This window comes from Loxodonta africana, chromosome 16 (genome assembly GCF_030014295.1).
Source record: "Loxodonta africana isolate mLoxAfr1 chromosome 16, mLoxAfr1.hap2, whole genome shotgun sequence".
Taxonomy (NCBI): domain Eukaryota; kingdom Metazoa; phylum Chordata; class Mammalia; order Proboscidea; family Elephantidae; genus Loxodonta; species Loxodonta africana.
The window spans coordinates 67,208,951-67,228,369 of record NC_087357.1 but is presented as its reverse complement, the minus strand read 5'-3'; the positions used below and the strand labels follow the sequence as shown (position 1 = coordinate 67,228,369).

The 19,419-nt window shown below is 44.8% G+C and overlaps 1 protein-coding gene across 3 annotated transcripts in view; it reads right to left on the bottom strand.

Moving 5' to 3' along the window:
- The window catches only part of HK1 (hexokinase 1), an 83,072-nt gene that overhangs the window by 37,245 nt on the left and 26,408 nt on the right, over positions 1 to 19,419 (bottom strand). For 2 of the 3 annotated variants that reach the window (XM_023547024.2, XM_003409039.4), the window contains exons 3-4: positions 8,792 to 8,940; positions 1,035 to 1,154 (exon numbers count right to left, since the gene is read on the bottom strand). In XM_023547024.2, coding sequence (XP_023402792.1) covers positions 1,035 to 1,154; positions 8,792 to 8,940 — 269 coding nt within the window. The remainder of the gene's footprint in view (positions 1 to 1,034; positions 1,155 to 8,791; positions 8,941 to 19,419) is intronic. The other variant, XM_064269652.1, reaches the window with a different exon arrangement.

Genomic DNA, 19,419 nt, shown 5'->3' with positions numbered 1-19,419 from the left:
TTGGAAACCCTATGGGGCAGTTCTACTCTGTCCTGTAGGGTCACTATGAGTTGGAATCGACTTGATGGCAACAGGGTTTTTTTTTTTTTTTTTAAATACACACACACAGAGCAATCTCTGAATAAACTCCTGATAACAGGTATACTCACTGATAATCAAAAACTTGTTGCCATCGAGTCGATTCCAACTCATAGCAGCCCTATAGGGCAGAGCAGAACTGTCCCACAGGGTTTCCAAGGGGTGGCTGGTAGATTTCAACTGCCAATCTTTTGGTTAACAGCCTGAGGTCTTAACCATTGCACCACCAGCGCTCCATATATGTATAGGGTCGCTATGAATCGGAATCGACTCGACAGCAGTGGATACATATATATATATATTTTTTCCCCTTCCCTATCTGTCCATGTAGAAACAGGAAAGAGGCTGCATCGACTTATCTGGCACTCCTGCAGTGCTCCGGGGTACAGTGCTATTACTTGATAGGTCTGAGTCTATCCTTGTCGATTGGATAAATGAATGAGCAAATGACAAACAAAAAGGTGGGTGCAACAAGTCACCTGAAAGTCAACAAGGGAACTCAGGACCTCTCCGGGGCTGGGGCTGCTGACCAGCAGATGCTGTCAAGCGGGGCCCTGGCACGGAGCGGGTGGGGCCCGATCACATCTGCTGTAGCCAGGATGGCGCCCAGGTAAACACCGCAATGCTTCCCGGCCTCTCTCCATCATCACACCTGGTTACTTCCTTGACCTGCTTGAGTTTTATAACTGGTTCTTTCTACCTCATGGCCACAAATATCACACGATTCATCCCCCCAAACACATAAATAACTAAGCAAATTGAGAAATAAAATTATTACCTCACATCAATTTCTGCAAATATGTCTCAAAAAATACAAGACACAAGGACATCCTGTAAGTGAACAGGAAAATTCATCGAGAAAAAGGGTCCCTTAGTTCTTCTACTCTGGGGGCTTCTGTGGGGCCCCATTTGAAAAGTCACAGTGCCTACGAATGGTCACCCCAGAACATCCTTACCTCATCAATTTTGGATTGTTGGCAGGGGAAAGAAAACGTGAATCCCACAGGTAATTTCTTGTCCTTGATTTTCTTTTTCTCCATGAAGTCTCCCAGGCACTCAGCGACGTGATCAAAAAGCTGGAGGAGGCAGGAGAGAGCAGTGACACGGACGGAAGGGGCCTTAACATTTTAGGAAAAAGTGTAAATGAATCCCTCTCCCACACACAAGAAAGAACATGTCTCCTCAAGCTGAGAAGCCCCAAGTGGGGCATATGGTGAATGTACTCAGCCGCTAACCAAAAGGTTGGAGGTTCAAGTCCACCCAGAAGTGTCTCAGAAAGGCCTGGAGATCTACTTTCGAAAAATCAGCCATTGAAAACCCTATGGAGCACAGTTCTACTCTTAACTCACACGAGGTTACCATGGGTTGGGGTCAATTCAATGGCAACTGGAACTGGACCCAAGCTATCCATCCCCACAGAACCAGCGGTCTCGTTTGAAGAATCACCATGTGCATGAATGGTCAAGAAGAGTCAAAAGGAGACCACCTTAGAGGCCAGCACAGCTCTAAGGAAGCACTTCAAAAACTTAAAACAGAACCAGCTTCTCAGTGGTCTCTAATATGTATTATCTGGGTACTGAGAAAATTCCAAAATAAAACAGAATCAGCTCCTCCTCCATGACACACAGGCCGTGGGTACACATCTCACCCCTCACCCCCAATCCTGGTCTGGCCCCACCCCACACCTCTATCTCTGTAAATTCCAGAAGCTCCACGGGCCAAGTCCATAGCCCATTTGAGGGACTTAACAAGCTTTATGCTACTATCATCTTTTTGCTTTTTACTGAGTATAACGTATAAATTATATATACAAAGTGCACACATTATCAGCGTGGAGCTCACTGGACTCTCACACGCCTGTGTAACCAGCACCTAGATCAGGGACCACATTATCAAACCCAGACTCGTCCCCCGGTCAGGTCTGCTGCAGTCATCACCGCTGCCACCCACCCAGGTTGAGCTGCTCTGACTTGCAACATCCGAGATGGTGATGGGATGGGATATAAATGGGATGACACAGTGTGTGCTCTTGGGCGCCTGCCTTCTTTCACTCTGCATTGTGGGTATGGGTCATCGGTGTTAGCGTGTGTCTTTGCAGCTCCTCCTTTTCACCGCTGCATAGTATCCCCATGGAGTGAATACACGACCTTTTTTTTTTTTACTGAGTTGCAACTTAAGCTTGCCTGCTCCACAACGTGTTACCTTTGACCTAACAGGCACAAACACATTCTGGGAATCCACTAAAAGAACCCACAACACTGGTTCCCTAACCTCGGCATGAATACCGCCCAAGATGGGAGACTCACCACTTCAAAGGCAACATTTTAAGCTCTCTGTAATACCTCTGCTCATCTCTAAAATGTACCTCAGACTGAATATAATATGCTGCATGTGTTCCTACCAGAGGAGAGCTTAGCAAAATTAATAACCTCCCTTATCCTTAGCTGCAGGTCTCTATAAATGCAACCAAAGCATGTATATGCTCTTTGGCTGCCATGCCACAGTCTAGGTAAGCCCCTATCTTTCTCACATTGCCGCCATGGCACTGGACTTCCTACATGTCACCTTCTACCATCAAGACCAGCTTACTTATGTATGGGATCAACACAGCCACGAGCTTCTAGAGCCCAAAAGAAGGCAAGGTCAAACTACATGGTCACATGAAGCAGCCCCCGCCTGTGTTTCCAAACAAGACCATTTGCCTGAAGGGCTTTTCTTGGTGGGGCATCCTTGAGAGGGGCTAGGAGTCATTATTTCCAGCCCCATCTTTCCCCAGATACTCCCGACCCAGCTCTGAAGTCTGACTTTACTGCCAGGATAAGAAAAACTTGGTCAGTTTTGATTCAGAAGCCTCTGCCCCTGAGTCACAATTACTCAGACTGGAGCTAAGAAGACACGTGACTGCCTTCCCTGGCTAAGCTTCCTGCGACCTACATTCCAGATTGATATAAAGCCACCGCTAAGTCCATCTGCACACCCCAGAGGCTATGGACTCCCCTGCGGGCCTAGGAGAGAAGGTCGGCAAAAGAAGGGCCATCACAGGAAGTACCTGGGAGAACTTGGGCTGCAGAAACAGATTCACATGAACCAGCTCCAGGACGCTGACCGAACACAACTCCCCCCAAAAAAAGCACTCCATTAAGAAGGAAATGTCGTTTCTGCAGAAGGCTCACAATCCAGGGGCTACAAGCCAGGAAGGAACCCCTGGGCTAACCTGGACTCCTCCCCACATGTGTGGTCAACCCAGGAAGCAAGTGACCCCACCTCTCTGGACTCAAACTTTCAGAGTTTCAAAGATGTTCGTTTTTTTCATTCCTGGAAACAAGCTTATTAAAAAAAAATTTTTTTTTAATTCCTCCCCCAGCCCCCGCCACAGAGAAATCAGTTCCTCTGACTGAGGATGATAATGACTAAAACAAAAACTTAAAAACGTATTATTCAAAATTCCCAGAACCAACTAAGTGATATTTTAAGTATACTTTTGAAATTTACTAAAGTTTAAAATTGCATGAAGACTTTTGGGACATAGTGCAAGTGTGTGCGAGTACATGCGCGCCTGTGTGGAAAGAGAGAGGAAGAGGTAGAGGGGAGAGCAGAGAGAAAGAAAAAGATAAATCAAATAGTTAACAATTGGGGAATCTGGGCAAATGTGTCTTATACGAGCTCTTTGTTACCATCTTAAAATTTTTCTGCAAGTTTAATATTATTCCTAACTAAAATTATACAATCTATTAAAAATTCCCCAACATTAGAGAAGGTGAGAGTCCCTATAATGACAACCCCAGGAATGTACCACTGTTCATCATCTGTGAGTCTGTGTTGCTTCATGGGTAAGTGAGCACCCTGGTTACCAGACTATCCTATAGGTCGACAAGAGATCACAGAAAAGTGCAGGTTATTTCTAACCTCACACCAAAATTCTGGAGGAAGTGTTCCTGTTTTCATCCCAATTTTTCTTCTTCTGACCCTCTGCCTCACCCCCCCAGACTTTCTTCCTTCCGCATACCCCTCATGTTTCCTCACCATCAAAAAATTAAAAACCAGAAATCAAAACAATAAAGACAAAGCCCAAACCCAAGAGTTCCAACGTTGCAGTAACATCTGAAACCAGACAGCCTGGCTTCAAACCCCAGCTCCAATCTTATGAGCTGTGTGACCCACGGGCTGGAGACTTAACATCTGAGCCTGGATTTTCAAATCTGTAAAATGGGAAGAATAATAATACTCCACAGGGTTGTCGTGATGAGTAAACGAGTTATTACAGATAAAGTACTCAGGTCAGTGACTTGCACATAACAAATACTATGTCTCTGCTATAATAGTACTATATTATTATCATCATCTTTTCTTTGCAGCCTGCCTGGAAGGGGCAGAGAAAGAACCAGAGACAGGGCAAAACAAAGTGGTGCCGGGAATGAAACAGGGAAAGACGAGGACAGAAGCTGGGAGAGACACAGTCACCAGCGACAGCAGAAAGAAGGAAGTCGCTGGACACAAACTCAGTGAGGAGTGTGCACATGTATGTATGTGGGAAGGGTGTTGTTGCTAGGTGCCATGAAGTCGGTCCTGACTCACAGCAACCCTACATACAACAGAACAAAACACTGCCTGGTCCTGTGCCATCCTCATATTCGTTGCTATGTTTGAGCCCACTGTTGCAGCCACTGTGTCAATCCATCTACTTGAGGGTCTTCCTCTTTATTGCTAACCCTCTGCTTTACCAGGGACTGGTCTCTCCTGATAACACGTCCAAAGTATTTGAGACAAGGTCTTGCCATCCTCACTTCTAAAGAGCACTGTGGCTGTACTTCTTTCAAGACAGATTTGTATATTCTTCTGGCAGTCCAAGGTATATTCAACATTCTCCGCCAACACCATAATTCAAAGGCATCAATTGTTCTTCAGTCTTCCTTATTCATTGCCCAGCTTTCGCATGCATATGAAAAAAAAATTTTTTTTTTTTTGCATATGAGACAACTGAAAATACCAAGGCTTGGGCCACATGCACCTTAGTCCTCAAAGTGACATCTTTGCTTTTTACCACTTTAAAGGCTTTTTTCGGAGTAGATTTGCTCAATGTAATACATCGTTTGATTTCTTGACTGCTGCTTCCATGAGTACTGATTGTGGATCTGAGGAAGTGAAATCCTTGACAACTTCAAACTTTTGTCCATTTATCATGATGTTGATTATTGGTCTAGTTGTGAGGATTTTTGTTTATGTTGAGGTATAATCCATACTAAAGGCTATAGTCTTTGAGCTTCATCAGTAAATGCCTCAAGTCCTCTTCACTTTCAGCAAACAAGGCTGTGTCATCCACATATTTCAGGTTGTTAATGAGTCTTTCTCCTACCCCCTCGTTTTGTCAGAACAACTGCCTCTTGGTCTATGTACAGGTTCCTCATGGAAATTAAGTGTTCTGGAATTCTCATTCTTCACAATGTTATCCGTAATTTGTTATGAACCACACAGTCAAATGCCTTTTATAGTCAATAAAACACACGTAAGCATTTTTCTGGTATTCTCTGCCTTCAGCGAAGATCCATCTGACATCAGCAATGACATCCCTTGTTCCACATCCTCTTCTGAATCTGGCTTGAATTTCAAGCAGTTCCCTGTCTATGTACTACTGCAACTGTTTTTGAATTATCTTCAGCAAAACTTACTTGTGTGTGATATTAATGACATTGTTCAATAATTTCCACATTCTGTTGGACCACTTTTCTTTAGAACAGGCACAAATATGGATCTCTTTCAGTCAGTTGGCCAGGAAGCTGTCTTCCAAATTTCTTGGCATAGACAAGTGAGTGCTTCCAGCATATCAATTGATACTTCATCAATTCCTGGAGCCCTGCTTTTTGCCGATGCCTTCAGTACAGCTTGGGCTTCTTCCTTCAATACCATCAGTTCTTGATCATATGCTACCTCCTGAAACGGTTGGTCATCAACCAATTCTTTTTGGTACAGTGACTCTGAGTCTTTCTCTCTTCTTCTTTTGATGTTTCTTCTGTCGTTTAATATTTTGCCCATAGAATCCTTCAATATTCAACTCAAGGCCTGAATTTTTCTTTCAGCTTGAGAAATGCGGAGCATGTTCTTCCCTTTTGGTTTTCTAACTCCAGGTCTTTGCACATTTCATCGTAATACTTTAGTCTTTAAGCCACCCTTTGAAATCTTCTGTTCAGCTCTTTTACTTTTATCATTTCTTCCATTTGCTTTAGCTACTCAACATTCTAGAGCAAGTTTGAGAGTCTCTTCAGACATCCATTTTGGTAATTTCTTTCTTCCCTATCTTTTTAATGACCTTTTGTTTTCTTCATATATGATGTCCTTGATGTCATCCCACAACTCATCTGGTTCTTTGGTCATTAGTGTTCAATGCATCAAATCTATGCTTGAGATGGTCTTTAAATTCAGGTTGAATATACTCAAGGTCATACTTTGGCTCCTGTGGGCTTCTTTTAACTTTCTTCAGCTTCAACTTGAACTTGCATAAGAGCAACTGATGGTCTGTTCTGCAGTTGGCCCCTGCCCTTGTTTTGACTAATGATATTGACCTTTTCCATGGTCTCTTCCACAGATGTAGTAACTTTTGACTCCTATGTATTCCATCCTGTGAGGTCCACGTGTATATAGTCACCATATATGTTGTTGAAAAAAAGTATTTCCAATGAATAAGTCGTTCGTCTTACAAAATTCTATCTTGCGATCTCCAACACAGTTTCTATCACCAAGGCCATATTTTCCAACTACCGACCCTTCTTGTTTCCAACTTTCACATTCCAATCACCAGTAATTATCAATGCATCTTGACTGCATGTTTGATCAATTTGAGACTGCAGAAGTTGGTAAAAATCTTCAATTTCTCCATCTTTGGCCCTAACGGTTGGTGTATAAATTTGAACAATAGTCGTATTAACTGGTCTTCCCTGTAGGTATATAGATATTATCCTGTCACTCACAGCATTGTATTTCAGGATAGATCTTGAAATGTTCTTTTTGACATTGACTGTGACACCATTCCTCTTCAAATTATCATTCCTGGCATTGAAGACCATATGACTGTCCGATTCAAAATGGCCAATACCTGTCCATTTCAGTTCACTATTACCTAGGATATCGATCTTTATGCATTCCATTTCATTTCTGATGACTTTCAATTTTCCTAGATTTATACTTTGTACATTCCACGTTGGAGGGGGGGAGGGTGGAGTACATCCTCAATTTTCAAATCCCACTTCTAAAGGTCAGGCCAAAGCATACAGGGAATGTTTACAGCAGGAGTGAGTCTAGGTGGTGAAGGCAGCAGGTGGTTCAACCCAAAGACATAGGGAACAGACAGTGACAGGTGAGTGCTTGTTGCCAAATGCAAACAGGAGGATGCCAAAAATCTGAGGTGGCTGGGCCCTGGAGAAAAGGAACAACACGGCAGCCAACTGGGCACTACTAGGAGACCTAACAGCAACAGCCTTCACACGCTCCCGAAATGGATGGTCCGGTTTCCACAGCCCAGGAATAGAGGGGTAAGTGGGGGACCTGTAGGCAGGGCCACTGTACGAGGCGTGCACCAGTGTCAGACTGGCTGTTGAGTGGTCCATTTGTAATGGTGACAGGGTCACCTTTGATACTCACTGTGACATGGTCTGAGAAGCTGAACCCAAAGCCCAGGGAGCAGGTTAAAGGCCAGGTGGAGCCCTGGTCTTGCAGAGAGAGAAGAGACTCAGGGACTTGCTCCAGGTCCTGCCCATGTTAGTTTAGGTGCAAAGTGGAGTCAGGAGCAGATGGTTCCTGGGTCTCCACTCTAAGTACACTGCAGAACAAATGGGTTCTCTGGAGAACTTAGTCTGTGGTTAATACACCCTCCATAAAGCAAATATTTGGCAAGCTCTGAATAGGGATCCTGGACAGCAGCCATGACTCTGGAGACAAGCCACAAACCGGAGGAGCCAGAAGGTCTACAGGAGAGACGAGCTTACAGAACTGAAGGCTGACAGAGAACCTGAGAGGGTGGGGCTGACTGGATCTTGATCAGAGGGCTTCTCAGGGAGCTGGGGACCAACCCCTCACGGCACCCAGATGGGCGGAAGCTGGGTGACGGGGCCTTCCCAAGCATGTCCACGTCTCCAGGGGCCTTCCAGGGAGACCTGGAGAAGGTGGGCTTCACGTACTGAGTGTGAGAGGAAGAGGCAGTGATTTCCCAAGCAAGGCCCTGCCTCCCGGCTGTCAGTGCCAAGGATTTGTACAAGCTATTAAATCAGGCAGCTAAGAGCGCTCCAATTTGCCCTGGAGTTATAAACTCTATTCCTCCTGTCCTACACTGCAACAGCCACACCCCAGGAGGGCTGGGCTTGGTGGGCTGGGTGAGGAAGCCAGTGGCTTGAAGAAAGGGATGTTTTGTGCTAAACCTCTGCTGGGGTGCCAATCCCAGGATCCTTAGGGAATGAAGGCACTTACCCACTAGAGCTACTGGGTCTCCCTCCTCACACCCTTGACACTGTAAAGGCCTGAGCTGCCCACTCCCATTCCACCAATGTACCCAGACAGCAGAAGTCTCTTCTGAAATAACCCCACTTCCACCTGGCTGTCACATCCCTCCATCCAAGAGTCGCTCTCAGCCACAACAGACTCCTTCTAGGGGCCCAGGTTCCATAGAGGTAGCCTAGGGCCTGGGGCCTGGCCAGCTGGGGCTGACCCAAAGGGAGCAGGGACCCACCTGGCTTCCACTGCCGTGTATGATGTTCTCGGGGGTGTCGTAAACCTCAGACTCCATGCGAACATTTTGATGCTGCTCGTGATCCACTTGCACCCGTAGAATTCGAAAGGAAGACCCACCAAGATCCAAGGCAATGAAATCTCCCTTCTCTGTTTAGGGAGACAACAGGTACGGCATCAGATTCAAGGGTTATGGGGTGGTCACACTCCAGGCCCCCTTCTCTGCAGGGCCTGGGCCTTCTCTGCCCCCTCGTCTGCACTGCTCTTTCAGCCAGAAAGTAGAAGGCACACAAACCTTATGCGACCACCACCTTAACTGGAAAACCGGGTAGGAGAAAACCTACACCAAGCCTGGTACTCTTAAAAAGAAGCCGTTTCAAACAATCCCAGTCTCATACTGGGGCATGAAAGCAATGGTTTAAGTACAAATTCCCATCAGATCTTTTCCCTAACTCCTTACTCTATTTAAAAAATTGTACTGCATTACAAAAAAAAAAAATGACATAATCAAACCAGAGTGAGAGGCATTTCACTCAAAGACACCCCTGAATCTGAGGTCCCTCCCCATCTTAGCTCCTACCATGTTAGCCTAGACACCAATGGTCAGCAGTCCAGAACGCCACTTATTCCCCACGGGATGTTTATCGAGAGAATCCCTGTTGGTCACATAAGAATAGAACTGGCTGCTGTGATTATAGCCCTAAGGACCAATGTGTGCAGCAAAACCAGGGTGCCAAGACCGTATGCCAAGACCACCAGGCAGCAACGAGGCCATGCACAGGACACCAAACCATGAAGCCACCATAAAACACTCCTTACCCAAATTCTTATTAGTTACCCTCACACACATTCCCAAAAACATCGATGAAAACTGGTTAACTTTACTCCTGATGTCAAGGTGACCTCCCCATGCCCCACTGCACCTCCTGTCAGGGAGATAGGTCCCCTGTCTCACCTGGCCCTGGTGGTCCGCTAAACCCTTTATACCATGGCATCTCATTTTTCTAGGGAAGCATTTTTATTGCTATATTTATGATTATTATTTTGGTAACAGCTTTCCAAACCAAACCAAATCCATTGCCGCCAAGTGGATTCCAACACACAGCAACCCTATAGAACACAGTAGAACTGTCCCATAGAGTTTCCAAGGCTGTCATCTTTATGGAAGCAGACGGCCACATCTTTCTCCCACAGACCAACTGGTGGGTTTAAATCGTTGACCTTTCAGTTAGCAGCCAAACGCTTAACCACTATCTCCAGGGCTCCATGGTAACAGCTTTCCTGAGATATAATCCACAAGCTATACAATTCATCCATTTACAGTGTATAATTCAATGGTTTGTAGTATATTCAGAGTCGTAGAACCATCACCATGATAAATTTTTACATTTTCATCATCCCAAAAAGGAACCCTACACCCTTTAGCAGAGGCATTGGGGGTTCAGCGGTGGAGTTCTCGCCTTCCATGTGGGAGGCCCTGGTTTGATTCCTGGCCCGCGCACCTCATGTGCAGCCACCACCTGTCTCTCAGCGGAGGCTTGTGTGTTGCTACGATGCTGAACGGGTTTCAGTGGAGCTTGCAGACAAAGACAAACTAGGAAGAAAGCCTAGTGATCTACTTCTGAAAATGAGCCAATGAAAACCCTATGGATCACAATGGGCTGAGCCACAACTGATCGTGGGGATGGCAGAGGACTGGGCAGAGTTTCATTCTGTTGTGCATGGGGTCGCCAACAACAACACCCTTTAGCTATCACTCCCAGCCTCCCCTCCCCAACTCTAGGCAACCACTAATCCACTTTCTGTCCCCATAGGTTTGCCTTTTCTGGACACTTCCCATAAGTGGAATCACATAATATGAGGCCTTTTGTGACTGGCTTTTTCCACTTGACAATGTTTTCAAGGTTCATCCATGTTGTAGCATGAATCAGTACTTCATTCCTTTATACTGCCAAATAATATTCCGTCATATGGATATACCACATTTTGTTTTTCCAGTCATCAGTTGACAGACATCTGGGTAGTTTCTACTTTTTTGGTTATTATGAATAACGCTGCGATGAACATTCATTGTACACGCTTTTGTGTGGACATATGTTTTCATTTCTCTTGGATAAACAGGTAGTCCCCAACTGAATGGGGTATTCGAGTTACAACAAACCACACTTTGAACCGTCTGTTTTTGTTTTCTTTTTTTGGGACATCTTATCATTAACTGTATGTACTACATACAATGTTGCAGCATGTAATTTGCTGATGCTATCATTCTCAGATGTTCAAAGATTAGATTTATAAAAATACTGATAATAAAAGGCAATAATAAGGAAAACTAAAAAAGTTACTCAACTGACGTCAGAACCGACTTAGGGTGGAGTTGTCGCAATGGAACCCTGTTGTTAACTGGGGACTACCTGTATTTTGGAGTGGAATTGCTGGGTCAAGTGGTAACTCCATGTATCTCTTTGAGGAACTGCCAAACTGTTTTCCACAGCAGCTGCACTGTATTACATTCCCACCAGCAGCGAATGAGGGTTTCAATTTCTCCACATCTTCGCCAACAATTGTTATTATCTGACTTTGATCATAGCCACCTACTGAGTGTGAAGTGGTATCACATCATGGTTTTGATTTGCATTTCCCCAATGATATTGAGCATCTTTTACTGGCCATTTGTATGTCTTCTTTGGAGAAATGTCTATTCCCTTGTCCATTTTAAGAATTGGGTTGTCTTTTTTTTTTTGAGTTGTAAGAATTCCTTATATGCCCTAGACATAAGTCCCTTGTTAGATATACGATTTGCAAATATTTTCTCGCATTCTGTGTGTTGTCTTTCAGTTTCTGATAGTGAACTTTGAAATACACAAGTTTTAATTTTGATGAAGACTAGTTTAACTACTTTTTCTTTTGAGGCTGTGCTTTTATTGCCATATACAAGGTTCCATTTCCAAAAGTTTAATAGTTTTATCCCTTACATGTACGTCTTTGATTCATTTTGAGTTACTTTTTCTATATAGTGTGAAGGAGGGTTTCAACTTCCCTCTTTTACATGTGGCTACCCAGTTGTCCCACACCATCTGCTCAAAGGACTATTCTTTCTCCACTGAATGGTCTTGGCACCTTTGTTGAAAATCAATTGATCGTAAATGTGAAAGATTTATTTCTGGACTCTCAATTCAATTATATCAATTTTTTTATACGTCTACCTTTATGCCAGTAGTACACTGTCTTGATTAACGTTGCTTTGCAGTAAGGTTTTAAATTGAGAAGTGTTTTTCTTTTTCAGGCTTGTTTTGGGTCCCACGAGTTTTTTATGATTTTTTCTTAAAGTAATTGTTGCTTTAAAAAAAAAAAAAAGTTATCTTTTCTAAAGCTGACACAATTCTGCCGTTGATGTCACAGAGCTTTAAGCTCTACACGTGGCGTGACTCTATTTCACTAAACTAAGCGATGCCTAGCAACAGTAAGAGCTCAAGGAATACTTACTGAATAAACAAGAGTGTAAATGAAGGAATTAACAAACCAGAGAACTCCTGCATGGAGTTTAACTGTCTTTACTATCTTCTTTTTCAAGTTCCCTGAGGGAAGGGGCACAACTTGGGGTTCTTTGCACCTGCCCTTGGCACCCAGAACTGCTCAATAAATGGTTTGTGTGTTTGCATGTTCATTTGTTCATTCATTCATTCAAGGTGCCTCTGCTGGCTGTTTTTTTTTTTTTATTAAGTTTTATTGAGATACAAATCATACAATTCATCCATTTTAAAGTGTACAATTCAGTGGTTTTAGCATACTCGGAGTTGTGCAAGCTTTACCACTATCTAATTTTAGAACATTTCATCATCCCCAAAAGAAACCTGGTACTGATAGCAGTCACTTACTTCCCACTTCTCCCTCCCTTCAGCCTCTGACAAACATCAATTTACTTTCTGTGTCTGTAGAGTTGCCTACTCTGGACATTTCATATAAACGGAATCGCATAATGCGGCCTTTGGTGTTTGGTTTCTCTCACTTAGCACGTTTTCGAGGCTCATCCATGTTGTAGCACGTGCCAGTACTTCATTCCTTTTTATTGCCAAATAACACTCCGTGGTATGGACATAGCACATGATGTGGCTGGTTTTAACTTGCTTCTGAGGTCCAAAGGAAAGGGACCAAGGGTAAAGGTGGAAGAATGCTGGGAAACAGGAGTCCTAGATTTGTGGGAAAATTTGGCCCTGACTGTCTGTTCGGCTGTTCAAATCAGCTCCAGGTTTTCTGTGGGCTCCCATCAGAATCCTCATGCTCATGCTGCTTATACCCCCACCAGGTTAAAAACTAAGCTCAGTATGAGGTGGTTCCTCTCGGCAGGGTGCTAACAGAATACCCAAAACACTCCATTCTAACATCAGCTAACACTGAGCCTTTCTGCATGCCAGTGACTAAGCGCTTTATAGGTATCATTTTATTTTTTATCTTCTCAACCTTAAAAAGCAGGTACTGTTATGATCCCCATTTTACAGGTGAGTAAGTAAAGGCTGGGAGAGGTTAGGTACAACTTGCCTAAAGCACACAACCAGAAAGTGGTAGGGGCAGAATTTGAATCCAAAGCCCAAATTCATAACCAAACCGTCAGGTAAAACTGCTTCCTGGCCAGGCCTGAGGACAAGGATCCTCATGGATGTCAGCAGAGTGGGACTTCCGCTCACCAAGGATGGCTACGTATCTTTCCTGGGGTTCTTGTCAACATCCACGACTCCTCTGAATATATCCGTGCAGCTTTTATTGCTGTTTTGCTTCGTTCTTTAATGAAGATAATAAAAACTCAGTCTGGTAAACAATTCTAAAACCACATGTGCATCGGGAAATAACAGGCACAAAAGTGAAGGCCGTGTTAGGATGAAATGATAGCTGCTTTTTGTTGGAAAATTTTCAGTTAACTCATTTAATGTTCTAAAGTTTCAATAAGCGTTTATTTAATGTTTTACACTGGCTTTTCATCCTAACTTTTAAAAATAGCATGGGGAATTTGGTCCCTACTTTTTCTGTTGCCAGTCCAGACAGATGTTTCATTTTAGGTTGAATCAAAGGCCTACAGAGAACGCAGGTTCACACTGCTGAAACTCCAGGGGATGGCGGCCGGCCACGGACTTCTGCTCACTGGTGTGAGGTAAAGCAGGCAAGGGTTCTCAGGCCCTCATCCAGGCAAGAGGTCAGGTTTCAGGCAGCACCCTCACAGGACCTAGGCCTGAAGTTTTTCAGGTAGGATACATGAAAAGTGACCTTGACTGCCTGCAGCCCCAGGGCGGGCCTGGCCTTAGGGGTGTCTGGAGCTGGCCCACACCTCTGCAGCTCCTCGAGGAGCCCATCCCACCCCAACCTCCCACCGTGGGCTGCCCCCAGCTCTTCACTACTCCTTTTGAAAAATGCACAGGTCAGTGGGGTCACAGGGTGTTAAGATCAGAGAAGAAAGGTGTCAGGACACTGTTAAATGCTGGACACTCTACACCCCTGCAAGTGGGGGCTGATGGACTGAGGGGACTTGATACAGAGCCCCTGAAGGCAGTCACAACACGTCATCTCACGCAGTACCCTCTCAGCTCCTGGCCCTTACCTGAGCAGTGACCCTGGTTCCACTTGAAGGCTGCATTTTGTGATTTCTAAAAAAAGTGACATTTGGCTCCTCTTCTGAAAATCACATTTGCAGCTCAGGAGGTGTGGGACAAACATTAACTCACCTTCCTGGTTTAAGGATGAGGAAGATGTAACCATACCAACTGAGTAACTTCCTCCTGGTCACACCTGTGGGAAGGCCAGGGCGACCTCTCCCTACTTTCTCTTAGTATACTTGCAAACACTGTGATGCTAATTACTTTTTATAGTAGACTCTGATCTCCCTCTGTTGGATTATAAACAACTTGAAGGCAAGGGCAATTCAACATGCTCACCTCTCTCCCGGCAAGTACTGAGTCCCACACACAGCAGGCAATCAGTAAATGCATGCTACTAGCTCAGTAAGAACCGCATAGCCAAATGCAGTCTTGTTCAGTCCCATACTCTGCCGGGCAAAGGACACCAGGGAACAGTTTCTGGCAAGAGCAATAAGACTTCTGGTAAACTTTTTTGGTATGTGTAGCATCTCTCTAGAACCTCCTCTCCTTCCCCCATTTTTCATCCATGAGGTTGGGGGTGGGGGTGATTCTCTGCTCTGGTTTTGGAGATGGCCGTGTGCATGTCCAGGCATACCCAGAGTCATCCATCTTGGCCACTGTGATTGGTTCAGAACAGGCACATGACACAGGTTAGCCAATCATCACCCTCTTCACAAATTTCACTGGTAGTAAGATTTTTTTTTTTTAAGGAGCCCTGGTGGTGCAACTGTTAAGCACTCAGCTGCTTAATTCAATATAAAGGTTGGTGGTTTGAACCCGCCCAGAGGCAGGCAATCTGCTCCCATAAAGATTAAAAATAAAGATTACAGGCTAGAAAACCCTACAGGGCAGTTCTACTCTGCTACATGTGGTTGCTATGAGTCGAAATCGACTTGACGGCACCTAACAACACAGGGACAAGGAGGCCTTGAGTGGCATAAACAGTTAAGCGCTTGGCTACTAACCAAAAGGTTGGCAGTTCCAATCCACCCAGGTGCCTTGGCAAAGAGCCCGGGTGTTCTACTTCTTAAAGGTCACAGCCACTGAAAACCCTATGCACAATTCTACTCTGAAACACACGGGGTTGCCATGAGTTGGAATTGATTCGACAGCAACTGGGTTTTTTTGTTTTTTTTTTTTTTTTGGTGGGGGACAAGATGTGCTCTTTTCCCTGGGATTGCTAGCTAGAAGGCCAGATGTCAGGTTAGGGCTGCGGGGCTATCTCTGCATTAAGAGAAGAGTTGGCCTAAGAATGAGGCCACATAAGGAAAGCAGGGCTGACTAAAAGAATAAGAGACAGGTGAGTCCCTGGATGCAGAAATCAACTTACAACTGGACTTCCCCGTGATGTGAACCTAAAATTTTCCTTTTGTGCTTAAGTTAGATTTCTTTCAACTAACCAGAAGGCTCCGAAGCTCAATATTCTTTATTAGGGAATGAGTCCTCCAAATACCTAGCTGCCCTCCGTAAGAAAGGGGGCCCACTATCCATGAGTTAATCTCCAGCTGGTTTCCCAATTCAAAGCTGTGGTGTCCAGATACCACACAGCAGAGGAATCAGAAATGTGGCCTGTGGGCTAACCCACACTTTATTAGCCCAGGGGGTGGGGTTCCATGGTGGGGATGGAGCAGCCTGCCTTTGCTTCCCCCTTTTCTCTGCCTCCTCCCCCTATAACATCTCAGGGATGCTAGAGAATTATGAAACACTCCAGATCCTTCCTCTAACTGCTGGGAATACACATTTAAATCTGATAGGTGGAGGTCCTCTGCCTAGCCATAACAGTTAGGAAAGATTCCCAAAGAAGTCTTACAAAGTCAGTTATTAAATTACAGTGATGATGACGATGATGAAGATGACAAGAGTTTAGTTTCCAAAGCATTTTCATTTGATCCTTTTGATAGTCTTGTGGGGCAGGAAGGGTAGGGATCACCACACCCATTTTACAGATGAAGAAATGGAGGCTCAGCAAAGTTAAATAACTTCTCCAAGGTCAAACAGTGGCAGAGCCAGGGATTAATCCAATGTTTTGGATTTATATCTTATTCTTGTATTTTTTATATTTTATTTTTTTCATTTAACTTCAAGGTAGCCTCTTCCTGCTGCAGCAGGCTGCCCTCCACAAATCTTTGGCCTTGAATTTTGTTCTTCTTAGTGGTGTCTCCTACTTGTGACTTCTTCCCACATTTCCCACTTCCAGTGAAGCCAGGAGAACCATTCCTCAAGAGAAGGCTCATTACACACAACATGTGAAGGGCTCCTGGCAACTGGCCACTTTCCAACAACAGCCATTATTACCAAATAATGGAAAGCAAACACGGGCACAGATGTCACTCTCGAGGCCAGGTCTGTGCTTGAATACAAGGCAAACAAAAACTCCGCCTTCATGAAATGCCCATCTTTGCCCTGCTTAAATGAATTACTTCTGCACACCAGGTACAAAGGCATTCCCTCCCATCTGCAGTCCAGCTACTCGATGAGAATTCTCTGCCTTCATCAAGAACCCAATTCTGCTGTCGTAACTCAGAACATGTTCGTTTAGAACACCAGACATTCAGAGAACTTGCAAGATAATTCGTCAACATTTCCAGATAAGGAAATGAGACAGAAAAAGGTAACCGACCAGCCCAAATGTTGTGGGCAAAAAGAAAAATTTCCCTTCCTTTACCTGGAAAGAAGGAGCCCTGGTGGCACAGCGGTTAAGCAGTTGGTTGCTAACCAAAAGGTTGGTGGTGCAAACCCACGGGCCACTCCTCGGGAAAAAAACGTGGCAACCTGCCTCTGTAAAGATGACAGCCTTGGAAACCCCATGGGGCAGTTTTACTCTGACCTATAGAGTCGCTATCAAATCAGAATCATCTTGGTGGCAACACATTTGGCTGGAAAGTAGTACTATGTATATCCAAACAAAAACCTAACCTGTTGCCTTCAAGTCAATTCCGACTCATAGCAACCCTATAAATCAGTGTAGAAGTGCCCCATTGGGTTTCCAAGGAAAGCCTGGTGGATTCGAACTGCTGACCTTTTGGTTAGCAGCCAAACTCTTAACCACTTCATCACCAGGTTTTCCATGTATATCCAGGGCCCCGAGATAACTGTGACCATGCTGCAAATCATTCTGTTTTGCACGAAACAAGATAATGGTCCCATTCAAGCTTTCAGCAAACACTTTCTGAACTTGTCCTATGCTTGGAACCATAAAGCACAAAGAAATACCCAACTGTGTTTACCCTCAAAACGCTTATGATGGAACTGGTAGTCACAAGATCCTAAGCGATAAATGAGAGGAGAGAAAAGAGGCGGTTTCATGAATGAGGGAGAGTGAGCTGGGTCTGCTGAGAGATGCTGCACACAGCAGGGCCAACTCTCCCTCAGGAGCCCTGGCCACTCTGAAGAGGGACTTCTATTTAGCCAAGTCACCAGTGTTAAAAAGGTTTCAATGTTTTCCTTCTCTTATTTATTATTCATACCTTTCCTACTTCAAAAAGGATTTGCAGCAGCTAAAAGCACTTCAGGATAAAAAAAATATATAGATTACTTAAGAGCAACAGAAGACAAACCACTACCCATAAAAAATGACCAAAAGGGGAACAACTGAATAATAAAAATCAGCTGATCCATTTCTGGAAAAATCAGTAGAAAAAGGTCAACAGATTAATTTGAAGCCTCGGAGTCCACCATGCCAGGGTCTAGGTGCACCAGGGAAGGAACGGTTTGCTTCTCCCTCTGCCTTGGAAGTCTGTAGTGTAATGGATCACTTTTATATGGCCTTTCCTGCCAAGGTCTTGTAACTCCCACAAAATGACTAGATGGGAATATCGAAATAAGGTGCTTGTGGCCCACCAAGGGGACTGGACAGCTTGCTAATAATGAAAATAAGGTGTGTAGCACCCTTGTGGGCGTAGGACCATGCAAATAAGGTGTATGGGAACCCTAACGAGGGGATTAGTCAGTTTTGCCATCGCACTAGGCTTAAAATGAGTCATCCCAGAGTGGAAAGGGTAGACCTCACTACCACCAAGAAGAAATGGAAGCAGAGCATGTCCCTTGGACCTGGGGCCCCGGCGCTGAAAACCTCCTAGACCCAGGAGACAGAAAGCTGTAACACCGGAGACAGCACAACATGGCGAAAAGCGGCAGCAAACACAGCAGAGAACTGGCAGCAGCAGAACCAGGAGACCAGCAAGAGACTGCACGGTGAGCTTCCCAGCCCACGGAGCAAGAAAGCTGAGCTTCTTTGGGCAGAAGGCTTGCTGGTGGAGTGGGGTGCCTCTAGGCACTTCGCAGAGCTAGGCTCACCAACCCATTGAGCTAGAGATCTGAGCACCCTCAGGTTGAAGCTTATTGGAGGAGTGGGATGCCTCTGGACACTTATCAGTGAAGCCAAAGAGCTTTGTAACACTTGCCTGAGAGCAAAGGCCAGGCCAAGGAGTCAAGGGTAGAGAGGCTGAGGGCTGAGAGGCCTGCCTGTAGGCATGGCCAAGAAGCTGTCCTGAGTCGTTCCTGAACCTGAATTATAACCTAGTACTTCCCTAATAAACGCTATAACTGTGAGTATGGTGTGTGAGTTGTGTGTGGCCATTGCAATGAATTATCAACCCCAGCAGAGAAGCAGAGCATGCCATGAGAGGGATGGCTGGTGTCAGAATTGGTAAAGATGGCGGAGAGAGGAGGCATGTCTGACCACCTCCTGGGAATCGGCCTTAGGCTGATGTCAGTGGTGATTCTCTCTCCTGTCCTTTGTGAAGTTAGACGCGGAGGTCGGACAACACTGCCGCCCTGCCGTTTTTACAAAGTCCAATCACCACTTAACTATTAAGGGTGTTTCTCCACCACATGGAACTCCAATTTATCCCTTGGTGGTTTGGGATTACCACTAATTCTGTCGCTGACTAATTACTACAGATGCAGCAGTGATTAACATTTCAAAAAGGGAGCAGCACCACGGACTTAATTATTTTGGAGACCTGCCTTCGATGACTACTCCTGGTGTTTGGTGGACAAAAGA